Source organism: Doryrhamphus excisus, linkage group LG8 (genome assembly GCF_037039965.1).
Source record: "Doryrhamphus excisus strain RoL-2023G ecotype Guam linkage group LG8, RoL_Dexc_Guam_v1.1, whole genome shotgun sequence".
In the NCBI taxonomy this organism is placed as follows: Eukaryota; Metazoa; Chordata; class Actinopteri; order Syngnathiformes; family Syngnathidae; genus Doryrhamphus; species Doryrhamphus excisus.
In genome coordinates, this window is record NC_136364.1 from 17,270,367 (window position 1) to 17,294,432 (window position 24,066).

Consider the following 24,066-nt stretch of genomic DNA (forward strand, 5'->3'; position numbering starts at 1 on the left):
CTTATGAGGGGGGGTGAAGTAGCATGATCCCTCACCACCTGTGAACACAAACAAAAGACACACACACACACCTTCCCTCGAGCATTGTGTGTTATTGACATCATTCACACTGAATAAAGCCTTTCCATGCTTCCCCCCCCCCCCTTTCTTCCTCTTTCACTGCATTTGGGATGAATTGAGAGAAACGCATGTACATGTGTGTGTGTGTGTGTGTGTGTGTAGTTCCAGAACACATTTCCCTCCTCACAGGCACACACCATTGAAGGCTTTGGTTTTCACCCCCTGCCATCCCACTCCTCCACTCCAGCTGGGAGACAATGCACGGACATGTTGTCTCCACAGAAAGGAGGGATGATAATGATTTTGTCCACTCACTGTTTCCTCTCTTTGCCAGAACACAAACATGTGCTGTCGTGTCGATCCAAGTGGTCCACATAGATTACAAGCTGTTTTTTTTTTGTGTCCATTGAGAAAGGTTCAATATAAAGGCCACACAAGGACTAATGAATATAGCATACAGTATGTAGTATAAACAATAAGCCATAATGATAGCGAATGTATCAACACTAATTGTTGAGAGGTCAGTACCATCAATTGTAAAATGTAACAATATGATAATGAATACTAGGTCTAGTTACTTGAAATATCAACTACTCAGATATCATTTCCTGGAAGATAATAATAATAATACATTTTATTTGTATAGCGCTTTTCAAAATACTCAAAGACACTTTACAGAAGAGTGAAGTTGAATAAAGCAAGTAAACAGAATAGAAGACACACCAAAATACAACATTCATTGGTTAATACACAGTTAAAACATGAGTAAAAACGGGGCGGGGCACAACAGTCAGATATAAAAATTATTAGATATTAAAAACAGATTTAAAGAGGTGGGTTTTGAGTTGTTTTTTGAAGGTGGGAAGGTCAGGGCAAGCATGGAGTGAATGGGGCAAAGAGTTCCAGAGGGTGGGGGCAGCAATGGAGAAGGCTCTGTCTCCCCAGGTTCGGAGCTTGGTCTTACAGGGGAGTGCCAGGAGGTTTTGAGTCTGAGGAGCGAAGGGGACGCGGGGGATTGTGTGGATGGAGGAGGTCTGTGAGATATGGGGGGGGAGGGGTCAGATCGTGGTGATGAGAAGAATTTTGAAGTGAATGCTGTTTGGGAATGATGTCCAACATAAAATTGTTAAGTTATTATAGAGGTCATGGGTCAATTTGTTACAAAGTTCAAATGTTTCTCTTCTTCTCTTTTTCCATCTTTGGGCGACTGTTGCTCTTTGACAAAGAACCGTAGTAATTCTCAATCATTAGGATGATCAGGGTAGCAGAGGTCAAAGGGCAAATCTGCTCATCTAGTCACAGTATTTAAACAAGGTTTTATGCTTTTTTTCCTTTTTTGTGTATGGTCTTATTGTGCATCTCCTCTCCGACCCCCTGTAAACTCATCTTATGTTGTACACGACACATGAATTCCTGTTGGCATGAAATATGTTTGGATCTCTTTTTAGCAGTCATTCTTAAACCTGCTTAAGTTAAATGGCCACTTTGTAATACAATCATACACTGTGTCTGATCTGCTTGAGATAATTACCAAAGCAGGGCAGGCTTGCACACATATCCCCGGAGAATTTATGTAAGTTGCTTGTAAACACACGCACATAACAGGGAGTGGTGTTCATGCGCATGTGTGTATAACTAAGCCTTTGTTCGTCACTGGGTGTCCCTGAACGCGTTCCTCCTGCGTCGTTACGGTCACGCCGGAATCCTGTCATCCCGTAAGCCCGCCCACGCCCTATAATTAGAGTCACCAGGGCAACCGGAGAAAGAATGCTCAGTATTCTGGTTGTCGTGGTATCTGCGTGAGTCTCTGGAGTGGGAGGTGCCGGTCGTAGGTGTTGGTTAATGATGGGGACAATGAGGCTTCAGTCTGACACTTTTATGCTGTCACACAGATTAAAGTGTGTATGTGAATGTATCATTTCAGCTGTTAGAAACACTCACTCCCTCGAGTTCACTGAACACAATCATGTCATAAATCAACATCACAAGCTGCAAGTCGACGTCACTAATTTGTGTGCAAGAAAAGTGCTTGAACTTGTTTTACAAATAACCAAACTTCATGGAAAATACAATAAATACAGATAAAAAGAGGCAGCTAAGAATACATTTCCCATTCCATGTTGCTTTTATTTGTTTGCACAGAAAAGAGAGACATGTGTGTTCATGTCTCACGTAAGGATTGTGTATGATGTGCAAAATTCCACCCCAAAGTGCAGTGTTCCTTTGCTGTATGTACATCTTTTGTATTGACATGCCTTTTGGCTGATCTCCCTTGAAAACCTCAGGAGAGCCATAGCAGCTTGAAAAAGAATAAAGAAAAGTCACAAATTATCTTCCGAAAAGTCAACGGCAAAATGATTTGCTAAAACTTTTTTTAAATTCTCCAGAAATTCTGTTTTGGGGGAATAGAGAAGGCCCAATTTGTAACTCAGACTGCCACATTTTGAAAATGCCTACTGGCACCATGAGCCAATCACAGGGCGCATAACCATTCATACTCACATTCACACATGTATGGACAATTAACAGTAGGTCTCCAATTAACTTAATATGAATGTTTTTTTTTGAATGTGTGAGTAAGTTGGGGGTGCCTGCGCATGTACAGAGAGAATATGCAAACACCACACTAATGTCCAAACGCAGATTCGAACTTTCAATCTCCTGACTGTGGGGTCATCATGCCAACTAAGGGCAGTGCTATTGATTTTTTCTGCTGAGTCTATAGCGTCATCTGCTGTCTGTTTGGAGCTACTGCAACGCCTCAAATTAAAGGGTAATTGTGTTGTCGTAAGACCTGTTCTCCACATAAACATTCTGACTGTTGACAATCCTAGAATAGCCGCAATAGTAACAGTAAGAGTCTGGCAAACGTGCATTATTATGATTATTATTATATTAAATGTTGTGTACTGCTTCACTCTGATGCTTCTATGTGGATATCGATTCATAAAATACTAACTCTTCATGCTCCAAAATGATTCTCAAAAAAAAATGTCGATATTTTTGATGCTTCAGTCATTTCGGATGGTATATAGTATCATATATTAGTATCATTAAGGGTGCTGGAGCCTATCCCAGCTGTCTTTTTGGGCCAGAGGCGGGGTACACTCTGGACTGGTCGCCAGCCAATCACAGCAATTTACAAAATAATTAAAATAATTATTATTATACTATGAAAATTACTACTCTGGTCTTTTGAACTCTCTTTTGGTGCACAGTGTGCCAAGTACATGTTTGCAATCCAATGTTTGTGGATTCTGCTCACCATCATGGAGGCTAAACAACAATACGGAAGTGGAGGCAAGATTGACAGGCCATTGTATTTAGAGTCATTGCTTTTCACTTTGTTCCTGTTGATGATTATATTAATGTACGATTGGAGCATCAAAGTGTCGATAGTAGATTTGAGAATCGATTTTAGATCCAAAAAGGCTGATATCTGAGGTATCGATATTTCATTATCGATTTACTCATACTGTCTCGGTCTATTGAAACGCTGGCTGATGGTAAAATGAGCCATGTGTGAATTATCAATAAAGATTCCATTTATTGACTTACTTTGATCTCTCTTCTCTTTATGCTATGATTTGAGACACATCAGGTATCGCTGCACAGTTTCGGTATCATCGATATCAATCTAAATTGTACTCAGTATCGGACTAGCAGCAAAGCACGTGCATGTTGCATCATGACTGTAATGCATCGGCGAATGGATATGTTCCGAAGGTAAAAGTGAATAGTCTGGAACTTCCCGTAACCTACGTCACTTGGCAGTTGGCATTTCCTTCTGCTCCCTACATCTTAGATTATAAAAATATCCATTATTGATATTCTCACATCTACTTACATACGTGCCTAAAATGTCACTATGTTTGAGGACATAAACTTTCACCAATCAACTTGTCCCTATTGCGTTAGTGATTGTGTGTACATGTGTATAATAGAATATCCTTCCTTCTCAAAACGGAATTTTAACGTTTAGAAAACCGTGTGCCTTATTTATCAGTAAATAATTGTCAATTTACTTTTCCTCTCGGATGTGCACAAAGTCTGTGCGTCGTCCTCTTTGTGACGTCACACACATTGTCAGCTACCCTGCTACCGCAGCGGTACCGTCGAGGCGGAGAACCGTCGTCATCGTTCGAATGAAAATGGCCGCAGGACCTCTTTCTGTTTCCTCAAACGCGTCCACAAACAACGATGGCATCCTTATTGGTGACAAAGTTTACTCCGAAGTGTACCTTACGATCGACAATTCGCTCATTCCGGAGGAAAGGCTCTCTCCGACGCCGTCAATGCTCGACGGCCTCGACCTACACACAGAGACCGACCTTCGCATCCTGGGATGTGAGCTGATTCAGTCGGCGGGGATTCTTCTCCGTTTACCACAGGTTTGTTCTTTTTTGTATGTATTACAATAAATTGTTGTAAAATGTATTTGTTAAAAGTAATACGCCACGGCCAGTTGTTAGCCGCTTGCTAGCTACATAGCTTAATGTGTCGATGGCGTGGTAGAGTCAAAATGGCGACCGTCCATTGTGCTCTTTTGAATAACTTAATTTACGTGTTTTGTTCTGAACAGGTAGCCATGGCAACCGGGCAAGTGCTTTTTCATCGTTTCTTTTACTCCAAGTCCTTCGTAAAGCATAATTTTGAGGTGAGTTTGGTTGAAACCACAAAGTAGTTAGGCCGCTCTGGCGGTATCATGCTAGCGTAACGTTTGTGTAACGTTGTCGGTAGCCATATTGGAGCCACTCATGTAAACGCGGCGAATCGTCCAATTTTTTTTGTTTTTAGCAGTTCCCATAAAGTTTATGTGGTTCCACATATGCACGCAATTATCTACAGTGTTATAATGTGTTGATTGACTTCCATACACTCATATATCCAACCGTCTGCTGCTTTATTTAGATTGTCGCTATGGCTTGTGTTAACTTGGCCTCCAAGATCGAAGAAGCACCCAGGCGAATACGAGATGTCATCAACGTCTTCCATCACTTGAAGCAAATACGAGTCAAAAAGTAAGTATCGGCAATTTGGATAACTCTTCTGTCAAAATATTTCAACCCCATGTTTGACTGTATACATTTTCCTTAGGAACTGTTCTTTGTTTTTTGGCTGTGAAAGTGCTCTTCTGTTTATCCATGTACTCTCAACCATTTTAAAGCTTTTCAGTTTCTTCCGCACTAGTAGTTTCAGAGGCTTATGTCAACATGTAACATTTTAGTTTTGACTACCCACCTAAATGTATGAGTTTCCAATCTCACATGTTGAGTACACCTTTAGGTATGGCACCACTGCTTTGGTAGTGTGTGAACCTTTAGTTTGAGTAATAGTAGTTTGTTCATGGCAGGACTATTAGACATTGATATTAACTTGGATTCTTTTTTCCCTTGCAACCAACTAACAGCGACCAGCTACATTTACCAAACCCTGGGTGATGTGGAATGGTACGTAAGATGAAGCAGTCGGCATGACAACCATGATGCGAGGGGGCCTATCTCCTCGCCCAGGCCCCTTCCTGTGGGAGAAGCCAGTGGTCTGCGCCCCCTCGGGCACTGGGATCGGGGATGACAGGTTGGCCGAAGGTCCTTGGCCCCCTGGGCCCCTTGAAGACTCCTGTGGTTCAGTCTTAAGCTTTGGGTATCTGTCTGCCAGTCTGCGGACCATTTGGGTAATGTAGTTTTATTTTGACTACTGCTTACCATGCATTTGATTATGCTTTGTAGAGCAAAAGTCTATTACCCAGCTGTTGTCTAAAGCTATAAAAAATATCACTTTGTTCGTTGCATATATATACATGTAGACATTTTACTTGGAAAATGGTAACAATATTAAGTATATTAAAAGTACATCTATTTATCAACTGTTGGGGTGTCCTTAAGGATACAGTCTTCTGATAATCCGCAGCAAATTATATTTAGTAAAAGCCAGTGTTTAAAAATGTATTTGTAATTCAAGGTAGCGTCAGTGGAATTTAAGTATATATTTTTAAACTACATTTCCATTGTGCTTCATATCGAGACACATTGCAATTTGAAAGCGAAAAGAGGCTAACATAGATGTCTTAATGTATTCTGTTAACACTCTTTGAAAATGTTAAACCCAGACAATGGTGGTTAATTCTACTTGAACATATTTTTTTCGTCATTGTTTCCTCATTGAGATCAATGTCATTTCATTAAACATGTTTCAAGTTAAATCTGGTGATACCTTAGGAACATAGATTTTATTGTGTTGTATGCAACGACCATTGTTGATATTTCAATGCTGTGACATGCTGTGATTTAGGTTGATGGCTACAGACCCAAAAAGCTTAAAGAAACCACAGGAGTCTGCAAACCCCAGCAGACTGTCAGGCATGCAGTTAAGACTGCTGTGAGTTGGTTGGAATGGGTAAAAAGAATAGAGTACAAGCAAAAACAGAAGGGTACTTTTATTTTGGGAGGGTTTAGCAGAGAACCTGTATTTTATTTTAATTCCCTCTTAAACTAGGACTCCAAGTTCATTGATTCTTGATCAGAACTACATTAACACCAAAAATCAAGTCATCAAAGCTGAGCGGCGTGTTCTAAAGGAGTTGGGCTTCTGTGTGCATGTCAAGCATCCCCACAAGGTGAGATTATATCACTTAGATGCCATGCCAACATAATGCAGTGAGATGCTAAATCTTTAACATGCTGTGATTCTATATCTGTCTAGATTATTGTCATGTACCTGCAAGTCCTGGAGTGTGAGAAGAACCAGACACTGGTCCAGACAGCCTGGTAGGTTTCTTGTTTTCCCGTTAAGCCCTCATCCCCAGCTGCCACTGCGCTCGTGTCAGCGAGACGTACCGCCAGACAGACCTGGGCCAAAGATGAAGTTCAACTTGTTTAAAAGGGAGCTTGATTACTTGCTGGGATTCCAATACAGTTTATGTGGGGAAACTGTATTTTAAGTAGACTTTTATCTTGAAGCACATCTAAAATGCTGTGTGCAAACATTTTGCCCAGGTCTGAATTCCCTACTCCCATTTGACCCAATTCACTTTTTCAGTTGCTGACTGTTGTTAATTATTGCTGTGACTTCTCACGTGTATGTACTTATTTGGCCTTGTGTTAAAGTTGTTTGTAGTGTCAGGGAGCGTGATTTAACTTTGTCCTTTCTCTCTACTCTTTGATTAAAGGGTAGTCCATGCTGGTAAGTCACATAAAGAACCTCTGAACTCTGCCTCCTCCAACTACATGACCTCAGGAAGCCTCCCCTTTGGCCGGCTGCCCCTCTCCACACAGCCAGTCCCAATGCTGAGATTCGTGAAGGGGCGGTCGGGCCTTTCCCAACAGCCTACACCATCTTATTTTCTGTCGGGTCTCATCAAGGATTTGTATTTTTTTTTAGGACTTTTGTGCCAAGGCTTTTAGAAGATTTATTCATTTTAATTTTGTTATAGTTTATTCTCTAGCATTGAAGTATTTTTTGCCAGAATTGATATACTATTTACCAGGTAACCTGCCATGTTTTTTTAGTTAATACTGTAGTGTGTCTTTTTCCCAACTGACGTGGTGTCCAGACATGTGTGTCTTGCAGGCTGATCCAGTTCTCAGGTTTTTCCTCCCAGGACCTGTCTCGCCTTGCAGAAGTCAGAATTCAACAGCGTTGTTGTCTTGTTGGCATAGCATTTTAATGCAGACCCACTACTTTCCTTAGTGGTTGTTTAGATAATGGCAGGTTAGACTGGAAGTAAGTTGTGAGCATAGAACATTGTTTTTAGTACAATGAAACCACATATTTTGCCTGGCCAAACAGTCTTTTTACTTCTGGGGGAGGGGCGGGCAATCAGGTGGGATCAGTTGCGATTACCAAACTGCTCCTCCTAGTCTACCATGCCCCTTTATTTTCTTTTTCAACACAATGGCCTCTGTCAGACTGTCATTGATGCCCATTTAGTTGCCTGATGTACCCAATTTGGATTCTCAGATTTGTGTGTGCTTTAGCACAACGGTCTCCCCAAACTTTACCAGCAATCCTTAGGCTGCCCGTCTTGTGGAAAAGTGTGTATGCCATGCAGAGAAACAAGCTAAGGTGATTGGTCTGTGGCTTTGCAGGGATTCATTTCACCATGCCCACCACTGACCTTTCAAAAATTAACATTTGTGCATGTCACCATAAATGCTTTTGCTTTGCTTCTTCAGATCTATTTTAATGATCTGAAAGAGGCAAATGCGGTGTAGATACATTTCTGACATCTACATGTGTGCATGTTCCCCAAGGCATGTGTCATCACCTCGTTTGCTCATAGCAGGGTGAAGTGCTAGTCTGGCAGGCCCTAAGAAGGTAGTTCTGTGTCTTCATGCTCTGCATGAAATGTTGACAAACGGTACTCCCATGGATGCCCTGAGAGAAATGGACAAAGTTAAATGCTGCATGTACTCAAAAGCCCAACTAATGGGTAAACTTTTGTGCTTCAAAAAGTAAACTTCAAAGAAGGCTTGATTAATCTGTTATATTCTGGTAGATCAAAGTGAATAACAATGTTTTGGGGTGAACTCAGATTTTGTGTAGAAAAGATGCTATGTTTTTGTTTGCTCTTTGTCTTGACAGGAACTACATGAATGACAGCTTGAGGACAAATGTGTTTGTGAGGTTCCAAGCGGAGACCATTGCCTGTGCCTGCATATACCTTGCTGCTCGAGCGCTGCAGGTGGGGGGATTTTTTATGTGCTTATTTTTGTACATATTATGGGTTACCCGCACATGTGAGATCAGCATTCCGAGCTATGTAAATTTTTGCTGAACCATATTTTTAAATTTTGATTTTTTTTTGTCTCGAATAGTTGGTAATTATACAGAGAAGTTGCACATTTTTTGCACTTCAGATATTTTTGTGTCGATTTCATACTTTGTTCAGCCTTCCTTGAATGCACCATGGTTGTGTGCTTTGAGACACAAGTTTGTTTGACTATGGCAGCATCAGCTTTTAAGTCATTCCAGCCTCTAAACAGGTGAACACAAGCTAATACATAATCGTGAATACTGGAATTTTAGAATTTTAATGCCATATGCTGAAAATCAGGTTCGTAGTATCCACATTTTTATTTTGCCTTTCAGCACAATTTTCTTTTCCATTTTTGCTTGGTTGTTGGTTTTAATTGTAATTCTACAGTGTTCTGTGGGTCATTAAACAAGCGGCAAATGGGCCTCTAGGTCACAAGGCACTCATCTTGCATTTTGATTCATTAGTGTAGCGTATGGATACAGGGAACACTTAAAATGTTTACGTTTTTAGGATCATATAGGGCATAAACCTGGATTATATGCGAGTAGACAACTGCAATTAGAGGAGGACACAGTTCTGGAGCTGACGCTAATCAAATTATTACAACAGCCACTTTAAAAAAAAAAAAAAGTTGACCCCAAATTGTATGAGAACGTCGACATCAGGCTTGCAGGAGGGTTTAGTGGTTGTTTTTCTGGTGGATTCAGAAGGTAACCTCCAAGAAAAAAAAGATCTACTGTACTTGACTTTCTCTCTCCCTCCCCCACAGATACCCCTACCATCCAGACCGCACTGGTACTTGCTGTTTGGAGCAACCGATGATGAGATTAAAGACATCTGTATCACAACCCTGAAACTATATACAAGGAAGAAGGTAAGCAGTTACAGTCCAGGATATACTGTAAAAGACGCATCCATGGAGGGGCCGAAGCACTGCAGGTTTTCTCCCCAGCAGGTGATGTAATTGATGAGCTCCTTCCTCACCTTCGTTTGTGACCTGCTAGAAAGAAAACCTGCAGTGTCTCGGCATGAGTTTGACACCCCTGCTGTAAACCTTTTAGCTATGCTCAAATCATCAGCCAATAACAAAAGAACAACCTATGAAGTTGTGCCTGATTTAAGAGGATCTTTTAAAATGTCAGCAACTCAAATACTTTAAACAGTAGTATTTTCAGGAAAACATTTTTAGAAGACGTAAGCATGTCATTTTGTGGCAGGAATACCGTGGCAACTTCATCAGGCTTAGCAGCTCTCTGTCTAACTTTGTGTATTAATGGTAGAGCTTGTGCAAAACAATTGACTTCAATGTGAGTTTGTGCCAAAATCGCCCAGCCCTGTATCGAAGTGAAACACACCCGCCATGTCTACTTGACATGGTGATCTGACAATGTTGCATCTTCCACAGCCAAACTACGAGCAGCTGGAGAAGGAAGTGGAGCGGAGGAAGGTGTTCATAGCGGAAGCTAAACTGAAGGCCAAAGGACTCAATCCTGACGGCACCCCAGCATTGTCCACTCTGGGGGGCTTCTCGCCTGCTTCCAAACCCTCGTCTCCAAATGTGGTGAAAGTAGAAGAGAAGTCCCCCAACAGCCAGACGGCCAAAGCAGTTAAGAAGGAGCCAGATAGTCGCACTCAGATTACCAAGAGTCCACATAACGGGTAAGAAAAGCTGCCTGAGATGAATTACATTCACTTTAAACTTCTTAATATATATTTTTTTGCCCCTCTTCAATAGGTTGCGAAAAGAGGTAAAGATTGGGAGGAATAGTAGGAGCGGAAGCCGTTCCCGCTCAAGAACGCGTTCACGCTCCAGATCTCCCCGCAGACAGTAAGTACGACATTAGTCACACAACCAACAAACGGCCTTCATGGCTAACCTCCTCTTGCTCCCGTTTGTCTTAATTCTACAGTTACAACAGCAGGCGCAGTCGCTCAGGGACTTACAGTTCTCGCTCACGCTCTCGATCTCACAGTCGGAGTCCTTCCCCTCGGAGACATCCTCCGTCACCGCTCCTCCCTCACTTAAAGTCCAAGGCAAGCCATCATGGCAACAGTGACACTAAAACAAGTGGACGCCACGGCAACAGTGGCAGCAGTCACAAGAGGAAGCGCTCGCGCTCACGTTCCCGCAGTCCGGTCAAAGTTGACCGGGAGCGGGACAGAGAGAGGGAGAGGGACAGAGAGCGTAGCGCCTTTGACCTGTCCTCGAAGAAACACAAACACGAGCGAGGCGGCGGCGGCCATCGAGGCGACAGGAGAGACAGGGAGAGATCCCGCTCCTATGAAAGAGAAAGGGACAGGGAGCGTAGTCACAAGAGCAAGCATCACAGCAGCGGCGGACATTCAGGACACAGTCGACATCGGCGCTGAAGTGTACCGATATTTTCTTTCCATGTTGACGGAATGATGATGGTCGCCCAGACAAAGTTCCAGTCATTGTGTGGGACTTTGGAACAAGAACTAGGAAAAATGTAAATAACGCCAAGCCTCACTTCCTCACTGAACGTACGCCAACATGACCTGCCTTTTTGTTGGGTTTCTACATTTCTCAAACATCTTTACTGCAAACATTTTCTTTCTTTTCTTCATAGGAAGGTTAATTTTGGTACAAACAAGTAATCAAGACGTTTATAGCTCATGATGATTTGTCACCTGAACGCAACATGGGTTTGCTTCTTGAAATAGCCTGTCTGCTTGATGTCACACCTGCAGCTAACATTTAGCACAGGTGATGTTCATGGAGATCGTCTGAGGAACCCAGGCCGTGGCCAACATAACCAGCAGCCCACCACTCATGTCGTTAATGTCACATGACTAACGTACTGTGATGTGGGCACAGAGCCCCCCCCCCCCCCCCCCCCCCCAAAAAAAACCACACTCACCACCACCGCCACCACCCCTCTGGCCTGCCCTGTCTGGTGGATTTCACGTGAAGTTGCATTTAGACAGCAAAACATCTATTTACAGTGTAAAGTTGGATTGATATTCACTGACTATGTTGAATGCTTTAATTTTTTAAAGCCGAGTTTAAGTGTTCAGTGGATTAGGTTGAACTTGTGTAAAAATAAAACCGTTCAGGAAAGACATGTATGTTTGCACATGGAGTGGTTGGCAGGCAGGTTGTATTTTTGTGTTTTCTTGTCAACATATGTAAGTAGCTTAAGTGCTTTTTGTTTTCATTTTCTTTTTTCAATTTTCCAAAGAGCTGTTTTGATATCGAGCAGGTATTTTTTTGTTTTCATCAGGGGATGCAGACTCCATTAGAAAATGTTTTAGGGCAGTTAACTGGTTACACTGGTTTTTAGTCTGCACTTATTCATGTCCAATTTTTATTCAATAAATGAGTTATAGCACCAAATTGTCTGGGTTTTTATTCCAACTGCTGTCATAAAGAGAACAAAAGCAAACACCAAAATCATGTCTGATATCAAAGCCAAGACAGACTGTTTGTAGCTGGCACAGATGAGCATTAGCATAAACAGCCTCCCAACAATATTAAGGAAGCTATCTTATTTAATATGAAATAAAATTTACCACGTAGAAGGATATTGTTTCTACATAAGAACTCTGTGGCAACTGAAAAACAGTTGCACCCCTTACTAGTAACTGGAATTACTATTGTGCCCCAGTATAGTGTGTTAAAACTACACCATGTTCAATCTCTTAAATGGTCTGTTAAGGATATGGACTGCATGTTCCGTCCATGAACAGCAGAGGGTGCTGTTACACAAATGGAACCAAAAGAGTTGAATTGAAAACTCAGAACTTCAAGCAAAATAGAAATTACTAAGTACAAGTTTTACACAGATTTATTGATGGAAAAACGTGTGTTAAACATGCAGCACAGACACATATACACACAATGGCGGATCATCTGCAATAACATTCATATGGAATAGTCATTAACAATAGTGTAAAATCAAAAAGATGGCAATGCATGTAAAAAATAAATAGTTCTCTCCTATACAAAGTAAGAAAAAGCGATTCAGTTTACGTTAGTTAATGTAGAATGCTGTATTCCGTTATAAGCAGTGGTCAGTTTCATGTTTGAACAAACTCTTTATTATGACTACTAATAATATTTATTATTACTTTTCATTTACATTGGTAAGAGCTGAATAAGAGTCAAGAAGCTGCTTTGTGACATCCATAAAAACACACAACACCTCTGAAATGTCAGCCTCATGCACTTTTTTTTATGGATGTGAAAATCCACAGAGATCATGACACAATCAGTTGTCTTGAATCGACATGGAGAAACGTCTCATTGACTTTAGTGTTTTCTTAGAAATAAGTGCAAACGGTATCAACTCCACTGTGATTACAGTCGAGACAGTGATTGCAAAAGAAAAGAAACCTGACCACTTCACTGACCCTCATGGGTATTTCCAAAATAGACTATGAGGTCTTGGTGGACGTAACATGAGATGACCACTGTGAAACAAATACAAAGAATAACAAAAGTCAATTTAAAAAAAAATATGTGCGTACATTCATTATGAAGGGATATTTTGACATTTGGGGAAATGTGATAAGTTGCTTTGCGTTCAAGGATCTGACACTCAAACATTCTTGTCTGATGGCTACATATACAATCCACATTTATACATCATTTGTACTCATTTTCTGTTATTATTGCTTTGAATTCTTTATATATTTTTATAATTTTTTTTGCATTCTTGTCACACTTCAATGTTTCAGATCATCAAGCTAATTTAAATAATAGTCAATGACAACACAACCGAACACAAAATGCAGTTTTACTACTAAAGGAGGAATAAAAAACAAACCTACATGGCCTTGTGTGAAAAACTAGTTGGGCCACACTTAGCAGCAACAACTGCAATCAAGTGTTTGTAATAACTTGCAATGAGTCTCTTACAGAGCTGTGGAGGAATTTTGTCCCACTCATTTTTGCAGAATTGTTGTCATTCAGTCACATTGTTGGGTTTTCCAGCATAAAGCACCCCAGCTGTCTTTCTTCAGGCGAGAGGCGGGGTACACCCTGGACTGGTGGCCAGCCAATCACAGGGCACATATAGACAACAACCATTCACACTCACATTCATACCTATGGACAATTTGGAGTCGCTAATTAACCTAGCATGTTTTTGGAATGTGGGAGGAAACCAGAGTACCCGGAAAAAAACCCACGCATGCACGGGGAGAACATTCAAACTCCACACAGAGATGTCCAAGGGTGGAATTGAACTCGGGTCTAGGAGCGAAACTATAATTTTGCGATGCCCGAGGTTGGCCGGACATTGTTCTTCAGGATATTTTGGTAGAATTCAGCAGAATTCATGATTCCATGGTCCTCCAGGTCCTGAAAGAGCAAAACAGCCCCAGACCATCACACTACCACCACCGTATTTTACTGTTGGTATGATGTTCTTTTTCTGAAATGCGCTGTTACTTTTACACACACCTTCCAAAAAGTTTTTTTTGGGGGGGGGGGTCATCAAGTTGATTTTTCTGGGGGGCAAAATTGAGATCGGCTATAATGTTCTTGGTCTTGGAATGCTGCCATGCAGGCCATTTTATTGCGTAGTCATGAATCCTTATGTGAAACATTGAACGCAGCAGTCCAGCATCCAGTAAAGGTGAGGTGTGGCCATCACAGGTAAGTTGTAGCCTCTCTGTTCTCCCTTTCCCTGGCTTGAGCTACGGCCACGTTGATACACTGCAGCCACTCCTCGGCGTGCTTCTCATCCTGGGCTTTCAGGACGTATGTTTTATTATCGGTGAAGATCTCGAACGCTCGAGGTAGGCCTCGATCCCGCCGCTTTTTGGTCACCACCTGACGAAGAAAGAGTTGCTTGTCAGGAGCCAGACAAAAAAAGACACGACGTGATGCTGAGGCTTTACCTTGACACTTTGTACTTTGCTCAGCTCGATGGGAATGTCGTCCAACTCATCCTTCTGCAGAGGAAGGAATAACAATAACAGCTTAATCCTTTCTCCGTCACAATGCTGTGTCACTCTTACCATTCCGGTAAATTCAAAAAGTACCATTCCGGTATGTTCACCCACACAGCAAATCACTTAGACAGCTACTGAAATTATGTTGTGTAAATCCTGAGTGGGGGTATTTTAACAGTAACATTCACTAGTGACTTAAAACCTACCCTTGTTGGACCCCCAAAAAATTGTCCCTGTGTGGGTTCTCATGTGACATGTTTGTTTGAGTTACCTTCTTGGGTTTTGGTTTCCGTTCTGGAACACTCTTATTTTGTATTTGACTTCCTGTTTTGCCGTGTCTGCCTTGGTTGTCCTTATCACCCACACCTGTACCTAATTTGTCCTGTGTATTTAGTTCAGGTGTGGGATTCTCCCCATGTGGGATCGTTATCGTTTTTGTACGTCTGATCCCTGAGTTGCTTTAGCCTGCTGCTGCAATTATTATTATTAAATTATGTTTTAACTGCATTTGGTCCTGTTCTCTGCATCCTGGGGTCGAACCTTAAAGCTCTCAAGACCGACCGTGACATGAGTGTGTCCAATGTTTTGCCTAATGAGCACATATTCATACACATGCATGAAGTAGGTGCAAATAACTGTATAAAGCACTATTATTTAATTTTATTTGTCTGAGATGGATGGATGGATGGATGAATAACATTTTCTGGAATCCCATTCCCCTCATTTGGGAATGCATCTTTCTCAACACATCAACACAAGCTGCCATGAGGATGTCCTGGGAACAAAAGATGAATAACCTTTGCCAATTGTGGTTGCTGGAAAACAGAAGATTCATTACAATCCTGGAGAGAAGCAAAAAGATGGATGTTTTGGGATTAAAAAAAAAAAACATGAAAGATTAATACTGGATATTTTTCAGGGATCACTCTATGGGATTGAAACCCAACACTTGAGTTCCCGCTCCACTAGTGGAAGCTTTATCATTATACCGTATTTTCTGGACTATAAATCACTCCGGAGTATAAGTCACACAAGGCCAAAAATGCATAATTAGGTAGAAAAAAACATACATAAGTCGCATTTTTTGCAGGTAATTTATTTTACAAACTACCGTATTTTCTGGACTATAAGTCACTCCGGAGTATAAGTCGCACAAGGCCAAAAATGCATCATTAGTTGGAAAAAAAACATACAAAAGTTGCACTGGAGTATAAGTCGCATTTTTTGCGGGTTATTTTTTTTACAAACTACTTAACCAAAACAGACATTACGTCATCTTGGAAGGCAAGTTCCAACATTAATAAAATAATAGAAAACAGGCTGAATAGGTGTAAGATATGCTAACACAATGGTTATTCAGCTACACAAAAAATAAACATAAACAGAAAAGGTGTCCAGTGTTTATGTAACATAAACAGTTTTTTCATTTATAAGTCGCTCTGGAGTATAAGTTGCAGGAACAGCCAACCTATGAAAAAAAGTGCGACTTATAGTCCGGAAAATACGGTATTTAACATGTAGTGGTTTCCTTTGACAATCACAAACCACGCCTCCCGACTGAATTACACATTGTGTGTACACACCCACAATCTACGGGGCCATTTTGAGCAAGGAGGCACTTTTTTGATTAAACGGTGCTTTATGGTAGCAAGGTATAAAGCACCAAGTCAGCTCGAGGCAGGAGAGAAACAAAAATCTAATCTGCATCATGTAGCAGAACAATGGTGTCATGGTACAGCTGCTGCCTTTTAAAGCAGAAAGTCTGTGTTCAATCCCTGCCCTCCCTGCACGTCCGATGCCGATCACAGACGTCCAAGGAACACTCAAGTTGTTTTTGCGTATGCTCAGATACTTGAATCTGTCTTGGAATTGATGTGTGTGATGTCAGCAAGCTAGAGTTGTAGCAGTGAGTGGCTGGCATGAGTTGTGGCCGACAGCAGCTCCTGTGTGAAACTTCAATGCATATGTGTAATAAAGCTTAACCTAGCATGTTTTTGGAATGTGGGAGGAAACCGGAGTACCCGGAGAAAACCCACGCATGCACGGGGAGAACATGCAAACTCCACATAGAGATGGCCAAAGGTGGAATTGAACTCGGGTCTCCTAGCTGTGAGGCTAGGAGCGTCACTGTAATTTTGAGATGCCCAAGGTTGGCCGGACATATATTTTGATAGAATTCAGCACAATTCATGATTTCATGGTCCTCCAGGTCCTGAAAGAGCAAAATAGCCCCAGACCATCACACTACCACCACCGTATTTTACTGTTGGTTTGATGTTCTTTTTCTGAAATGCGCTGTTACTTTTATAAACACCTTACAAAAAGTTCAACTTTTGCCTCATCAGACCACAGAGAATTTCCCAAAGGTTTTCGGGGTGGGGAGGTCATGAAGTAGATTTTTTTGCGGGGGCAAAATTGAAACAGGCTATAATGTTCTTTGTTGTTTTGGACTTGGAATGCTTTAATGTGGTAACCACTTGACCGCCGTGCAGCCCATTTTCTATTTTCTAACTACAAAATTATGGAAATTCACTTGGTCTAGTCCACTAGCATGGAATTTAACAAACAATGAATGTTAAAAGACAAAATGCATTGCTAGAATAAAATGACCACTTTGTTGGCTTATGCCAGTTAGAGTGGATGAGAGTGACTCATGTTGTTGCTGCATAACGCTTTTGGCCTTAGGAGTTCCCCCGGATGTGGCGGTGTCCCAAGATGTGTTACGGTACAGATAGTGAGATTTCCACTGTTTCATACAGTGTCGTCATGAAGAACAGTGTAGTCGTTTTTGCCGTGCAGCTCCAATATACATTAGACTGTATTGCTTATGAGTGTATACATTGTATGCATGTACCGATTTGCCTCGCCGAAATAGCAGCTGGTTTCCTGCCAAAGTGAAGTAGCGAGTCTTCCACCGCTTGATGAACCTCCATCGGACCTGCTTCTCCTTAAGCTTGCCTTCAATGAGAGGCTGACCCTCCTGGTTCACACCTGAGAAGACACACAACAAACAAACCTTGCATGATCGTACAATTTTAGACTTTAAAATATGTCTTTACAGTTGCATAAAAACTGAAAATGCATTTCGCCAAAAACCTAAAAAAATGTGTTAAAAAAGAAGGAACATATAGAACCAACAGAGGTTGGTCAATCCTGTGACCAATCAGACTTCCTGTCAACCTCCGCTAGGAAAAGAGACAACGTTTGTTTGAGTGGACATGCTGCAACAGAGTAGGGGTCTGCATCATCGTGTAAAAAAAAATATTCCAAGTTCTTGCACACAGAAATAAACATGTCTGCCGCATAAATCTTTCTGGGGTGTGTCCGCTCTTTGCTTTGAAGGACACACCTGGAAAAATCATCCCCTGATTTGTTGAGAGCCTCTGGCGAGGACTGCGGTTCACAACCTTTTGTAAGAGACACACTGACATGCACAGAAAAAAAACATACACGGTTCATCTGGAGTCACATACGTGAGAATGTATGATATTAATATGCAACACGTGCATCCATAATGTGCTTTTGTTGCATTCAAATGTATGAAAACCATATAGAATAGACTACATACAAGGGAACCAAAGTGTCATGTACACATGACAACAAAGAGCAAGAGAATAACTATATTTGTTTTCTGTGTCATGTGACGCATTTAGTTGGCTGTTGCTAGGCAGAATTCACACTTATATACTGTATTTGCCTGCCAAACAGGAGAATAAGGAGATGAGCTATTCTGCAACTAGTATGGAATTGTGTAGACTGAACAAAAAGGTAGAAAACCAGAAAAATTGTGTGGCCACTCGACAAGAGTAATCGGCTGTCAAGTGTTTAGTCTGAGTCATCTCTCAGGTTGACAAGACTTCATCACCATCAGTCAAACGCCGCGGGCGATAAAATTCATTACTTTAGTGAATTTATCATTGGAAAAACATGTAGCTTGACAAAAACGTGATCATGTGATCCAAAAAAAAACCCTGTAATTTTATGCTGCTTATCCCCACTAGGCAGGGTACACCCTGGACTGGTTGCTAGCCAATCACAGGGCACATATAGACAAACAACCATTCACACTCACATTCATACCTATGGACAATTTGGAGTCGCTAATTAACCTAGCATGTTTTTGGAATATGGGAGGAAACCGGAGTACCTGGAGAAAACCCACGCATGCACGGTGAGAACATGCAAACTCCACACAGAGATGCCCGAGGGTGGAATCGAACTCGGGTCTCCTAGCTGTGAGGCTAGGAGCGTCACTGTAATTTTGAGATGCCCAAGGGTGGCCGGACATTGTCCTTCAGGATATTTTGGTAAACAGCAGAATTCATGATTCCATGGTCCTCCAGGTCCTGAAAGAGCCAAACAGCCCTAGACCATCACACTACCACCACCGTATTTTACTGTTGGTATGATGTTCTTTTTCTGAAATGTACTGTTACTTTTACACACACATTCCAAAAAGTTCATCTTTTGCCTCATTAGACCACATAGAATTTCCCTGTTGTTTCCCATGTTTTTGGAATGTGGGAGGAAACCGGCGTACCTCACGCACACACGGGGAGAACATGCAAACTCCACACAGAACAAATGGACAATGGTTCAATGGATAGGTAATGGGTGTTATTGTTATTATTATTGGTTCGTAACAGGTGAAAGAGAGCTCGACCACTGTTACTGCTAGTTACCGCTCACTTCAAAGACATTCCAGTTGTTAAACACGACAGTTTTATCATAAAACATCATGGAGTCACAGTGAACACTTCTTTAACCTCCATTATGGAAAACCCTCCTCCACCTTTTTCCTGACTTCATGCAATCATTAAAGCTACTTTTTCGCTCATGCGTGATGGTGAGTCACACAGGTTGATTCCATATATTGTTGCCATTGTGGAACCCTGTCACAACATCAGTGCCTAAGTGAACAAAAATGTGATGTGATCATGGAGGAAATCACATACTAACCTGCTTGATTTTGGAAAATCCAAGAGATTACCTTGGAAGCTGCGAAGTAGTGCTCTTATGGGAACCAGACCAAGTTCAAAATCAGCAGGAATAATAGTTGGGTTTTTGGCTTATGTTACATTATGTGATCTATGTAATGTTGTCTGATGAAATATCTCCACTTTCCATCTGCGTGCTATTGAAGGCACTTTTTTTTTAAATCCCCACAAAACTATAAAAGGTTTTAACACAATATTTATCCATATACGTATCTCAGAAGGACGCCAGGAGAGTTGATCAAACCACATATCTCCCACCACAAGCCTCACCTCCCACACAATGTCAACAAAAGAAACACTGTCTAATCATTTTCTCAACTGCAAAAGCTTCAACACAGGCACTATGCTTCCAGCTGATGATTGACAATAAAGGTCCATTTTTACTAAACCAAGTCGTACTGTTGTGTAGAAGCCAAAATCAGTACTTTGATTATATTATGAGCTTCATGGAAACATATGAGACTATCATTCATAACAGATCAAAATAGTGGAACTGAGAACTGCTTTTCAATGGATGTTACTACAAAGTGTGCAGTAGAGACACTAGCTTGAGGCCCCCGCCTTTAATGTTAGTGCAGCCCACGCAAGTTTGATATGGATGCTGTATGGTATCATGTACCCAGAAAAAAATATTGTTTGATTAATGTTCATGTTAAAGGTTAAATAACTGTTAATAGTTATCCTCCCTATCCGTGTGGAAGTGGTAAGTTTTTGGCTTTTTAAGTTTAAAGGAAATAACTTGGAGGCTACCGTTTAGGTTGCTTGCTCTCTAGTTTGCGAGTTAGCATGTGTCTCAAGACCCTGCAGTTGTGCAATATGTTGTAAATAAAAAGAGTATAAATGTGACTATAGTCGTGTTTTGTCATTTCTACAGGGCTCTAATAATGCTTTGTTAATTTTAATCTGAAAAAAATAATTTGTCTACCCACCAACTATATGTGGTTTCTTAATTTTTAATTATTTGCCGTTTTATTATTATTCTATTTATTTATTACTGATTGATTTTCTTTATTCTTGATCTTATTTTGTGTAGAAAAATAAAAATGAATATATTTGAGAACAATGGAATGTTTTATCAGAGCTGTTTTATCAAGTTTATTCATTTTTCTGTTTTTAATAAATGCTTTTTTTTTTTTTTTTGAAAACCTGATGCGGCCCAGCCTCGCCCAGACCCTAGCTCCAGTGGTCCCCAGGTAAATTGAGTTTGAGACCCCTGGTGTAGAGTGATGTTTTGAACATTCATAATGTGTATTGTTTGTCTGATATTAATATATATGCATATACTGTATATATGCATCGATGGCAAATCAAATATTTGTTGCATCAAGTCATTTGTCGTTAACTTCAGGTGTCATCTTCGCTTTTTTATACTGTAAATTTAAATAAATGAACACTGGAGAGGCAGCTTCAGTAATGCTATAGTTGGATTCGGACACACTGGATGTGTCTGAATCCATTTGGGATTCTTGAGTAATCCAGATTTGACAAGAAATCCCTTTCATCTGCTATAATAACTCCAACACTACATATACTTGGACCGTGTTCACTAACACTGAATGATAATATTTCCACGTTTCCACATTTCCAGAATGACATAGTTGATTGAGAGTTTATTTTATGGACATGCTGATTTCATGTTATTGTTTCAACAGTCCAATATTTTCTGGCATGAAAAGGTGCCGCAAATGAATTCTAAACATAAAAAAGTCAAATAGTGTAATATATTTCTGTATTTGGTACAATAAAGCGGTCATTGTTTCCTGACAGTTATTGTTGAGCAATTTACAATAATTTCCACAAAATGGTGGAAACTTTCAGATGTGTCCAAGTCTGTCAATGTTCGCTAATAAATAAGTGGTGGGCTTTACGGCATCAAGACTGTGTATGAGTCTTTAACCCTTAGATGCATTAGTGACTGGACCCTACACTCTTCCATAAGTGGGTCAAAAATGACCCATACTAGAATCAATGCGTTTTTATGCCAATTTTGCCATTTTGGTTCGGAATAATCACTTGTATGATATTTAGTATTATATTTAGGAGTTGATAAGTTGATAAAAATCAAAGGTTCCTATTGGTCATTTTTGACCCACTTATGGAAAGTTGGGGTAGTAACACAAAAACAAAAAATTCTTAAAATGTTAAAAGTTAAAAATGTGAATGGCATGATATCAAAAACGTGTTTTTTGAGAAATACCTGGAATATAAAATGATAAAAAATTTTCATTATGAAGATATTTCAAGAAAACAACCTGACTGGGTCATTTTTGACCCACTTACGGAAGGTTGGGGTAGTAACACAAAAACAAAAAATTCTTAAAATGTTAAAAGTTAAAAATGTGAATGGCATGATATCAAAAACATGTTTTTTGAGGAATACCTGGAATATGAAATGATAACAAATTTTAATTACAAAGATATTTCAAGAAAACAACCTGACTGGGTCATTTTTTACCCACTTATGGAAGGTTGGGATAGTAACACAAAAACAAAAATTTCTTAAAATGTATAAAAGGTAAGTTAAAAATGTGAATGGCATGATATCAAAAACATGTTTTTGAGGAATACCTGGAATATTAAATGAGAAAAAATTTTAATTACAAAGATATTTCAAGAAAACAACCTGACCGGGTCATTTTTGACCCACTTACGGAAGGTTGGGGTAGTAACACAAAAACAAAAAATTCTTAAAATGTTAAAAGTTAAAAATGTGAATGGTATTATATCAAAAACATGTTTTTTGAGGAATACCTGGAATATTAAATGCTAAAAATTTTTTATTACAAAGATATTTCAAGAAAACAACCTGACCGGGTCATTTTTTACCCATTTATGCATCTAAGGGTTAAGGAACTATGATTTTAGTTTCATGATGTGTGAAGGAATTTCAACAGTTCTGACAAGTGATGAGAGGATATGCAGGCTGGTGAGTTTGTGTCATCACTCTGTGGTTTAACTGACAAGAAAATGTCCAGCCTAAGGGAGCGAAAGGTCATGGAAGGGTGACAAACGGTGGGCTGACTGACTTTCCAAATGAGTATGAAAAAGCCATTGTACATCAAAATGCTGCTGTCGTGAATATTAACATAAAGTATAATTCTAAAAAAGACACAGACATCATCATATTTTTGCTTGCATGCCAATATTACATGGAGTACTTCCAGAGAATAAAAGACCAAATTTGAGTGGGGTGCATTTGATATGAATAGACTATGTATATTAAAAACATTTATGCGTTTCCCAGAGTTTGCTTGTGTCGCATCTGTTATCACTTTGCATACAAAAGCCTGGCTTCAAGTAAAACAGTCAGTTAAGGACACGGGATACTTTTGGGAACCGTGGTTCACACACATGCATACACACTAAATTACATTTTCTCTAAGCCCCTCTAATACGTGCGTGTTGATTTTGTAACGATTCCGCGGCCACAATATCGAGTACGATATACCTGCACCTTGTAATGTGATCCAATAAAATCAAACTGGTTTAAATAGGTTTATATGTATGTATTGAGTTCTGTGTGACTTATGCATGACAAAGGGTACATATTGTTACATAATACTCTTACACAGTTACGTACACGTGTCCGGCGTGTACATTCTCCAGGCGTCTGTACGTTTAACTGCGTCCTCACCTGCGGAGTTACTATATCTCCTGGCTGTCAGCTGCTGGCTTTTTATTTGCCCTTTTAAACATCAGTCTAAAAGTCTGTCGGCACGGCGCTTAAAAGCTACTTATTATGAACTCTTCGCTTTCTTTCTCGTTTTTGTTTTTTCACCTCCTGCACCTCCTCCTCCGACGACGACTTACTGTATGTCTTTAAGCACCAATAAAATGTCCCCTTATGTAACTAACTGCTTCCATGTGAGGCTGGAGATACGTAGATACACCTCTAAAGTGGAACACTTGTCCAGATTTACACTGAAATGATCCCTTAGGAACTAATAAAAAATTAAATACTCTGTTCTCAAACTGAAATAGGCTGGTAATCAGCAAGTGAACAGGCTGAGTATTTACAGTACATATGTGTGTATGCGTGTGTGTGTACCTGTGGCCTTCTCTGGGTTGTTGCACATGAAGCATAGCCACCCTCCCTCTTCTTCACTGTAGCCAAAAAGGTCAAAGAAGCGAACCTCCTCCAGTTGCATCTGTAGACTGTCCAGGTCCTGAAGACAGGAGTACAAACAGTAAATGACATTTCAACTGAAATCACTGTGATTTTATTTCCAGTATACTACTCAGTGAAAGGCTTCACTGAAATCTGATAAGAAGAAAACATTCAGTGCATACAGCCTTCTTCCAAATGCAAGTGTAAGTTTAAAAGCGTGC

At 40.4% G+C, this 24,066-nt stretch overlaps 2 protein-coding genes across 4 annotated transcripts in view; one reads left to right on the forward strand and one right to left on the reverse strand.

Moving 5' to 3' along the window:
- Positions 1–4,082: 4,082 nt before the first annotated feature.
- On the forward strand, positions 4,083–11,676 carry ccnl1a (cyclin L1a). Of its 3 annotated transcripts, XM_058080448.2 has the most exons (10): positions 4,083–4,451; positions 4,643–4,717; positions 4,972–5,081; positions 6,556–6,676; positions 6,763–6,827; positions 8,644–8,743; positions 9,588–9,692; positions 10,224–10,477; positions 10,554–10,646; positions 10,729–11,676. In XM_058080448.2, exons 1-10 carry the CDS (start codon positions 4,098–4,100, stop codon positions 11,186–11,188), a joined length of 1,737 nt encoding a protein of 578 aa, XP_057936431.2. In that variant the 5' UTR covers positions 4,083–4,097; the 3' UTR covers positions 11,189–11,676. The 3 variants fall into 3 exon arrangements, with proteins under 3 accessions (XP_057936431.2, XP_057936434.2, XP_057936433.2); XM_058080450.2 differs by lacking the exons at positions 4,083–4,451; positions 4,643–4,717 and adding an exon at positions 5,471–5,637; XM_058080451.2 differs by lacking the exons at positions 8,644–8,743; positions 9,588–9,692; positions 10,224–10,477; positions 10,554–10,646; positions 10,729–11,676 and adding an exon at positions 7,229–8,606 and having other exon boundaries at positions 4,113–4,451.
- A 973-nt stretch (positions 11,677–12,649) lies between these two features.
- Positions 12,650–24,066, reverse strand: part of veph1 (ventricular zone expressed PH domain-containing 1) — a 55,769-nt gene continuing 44,352 nt past the window's right edge. Inside the window, exons 12-15 of the mRNA XM_058080026.2 lie at positions 23,786–23,903; positions 17,595–17,731; positions 14,687–14,740; positions 12,650–14,618 (exon numbers count right to left, since the gene is read on the reverse strand). Coding sequence (XP_057936009.2) covers positions 14,436–14,618; positions 14,687–14,740; positions 17,595–17,731; positions 23,786–23,903 — 492 coding nt within the window. The 3' untranslated portion in view covers positions 12,650–14,435. The remainder of the gene's footprint in view (positions 14,619–14,686; positions 14,741–17,594; positions 17,732–23,785; positions 23,904–24,066) is intronic.

Coding starts and splice junctions, on each gene's coding strand:
- ccnl1a (XM_058080448.2), top strand. CDS start 4,098: ATGTGCACAAAGTCTGTGCGTCGTCCTCTTTGTGACGTCACACACATT. Junction 5,082..6,555: donor AAGCAAATACGAGTCAAAAA/GTAAGTATCGGC, acceptor CTCTTAAACTAG/GACTCCAAGTTCATTGATTC. Junction 10,478..10,553: donor ACCAAGAGTCCACATAACGG/GTAAGAAAAGCT, acceptor CCTCTTCAATAG/GTTGCGAAAAGAGGTAAAGA.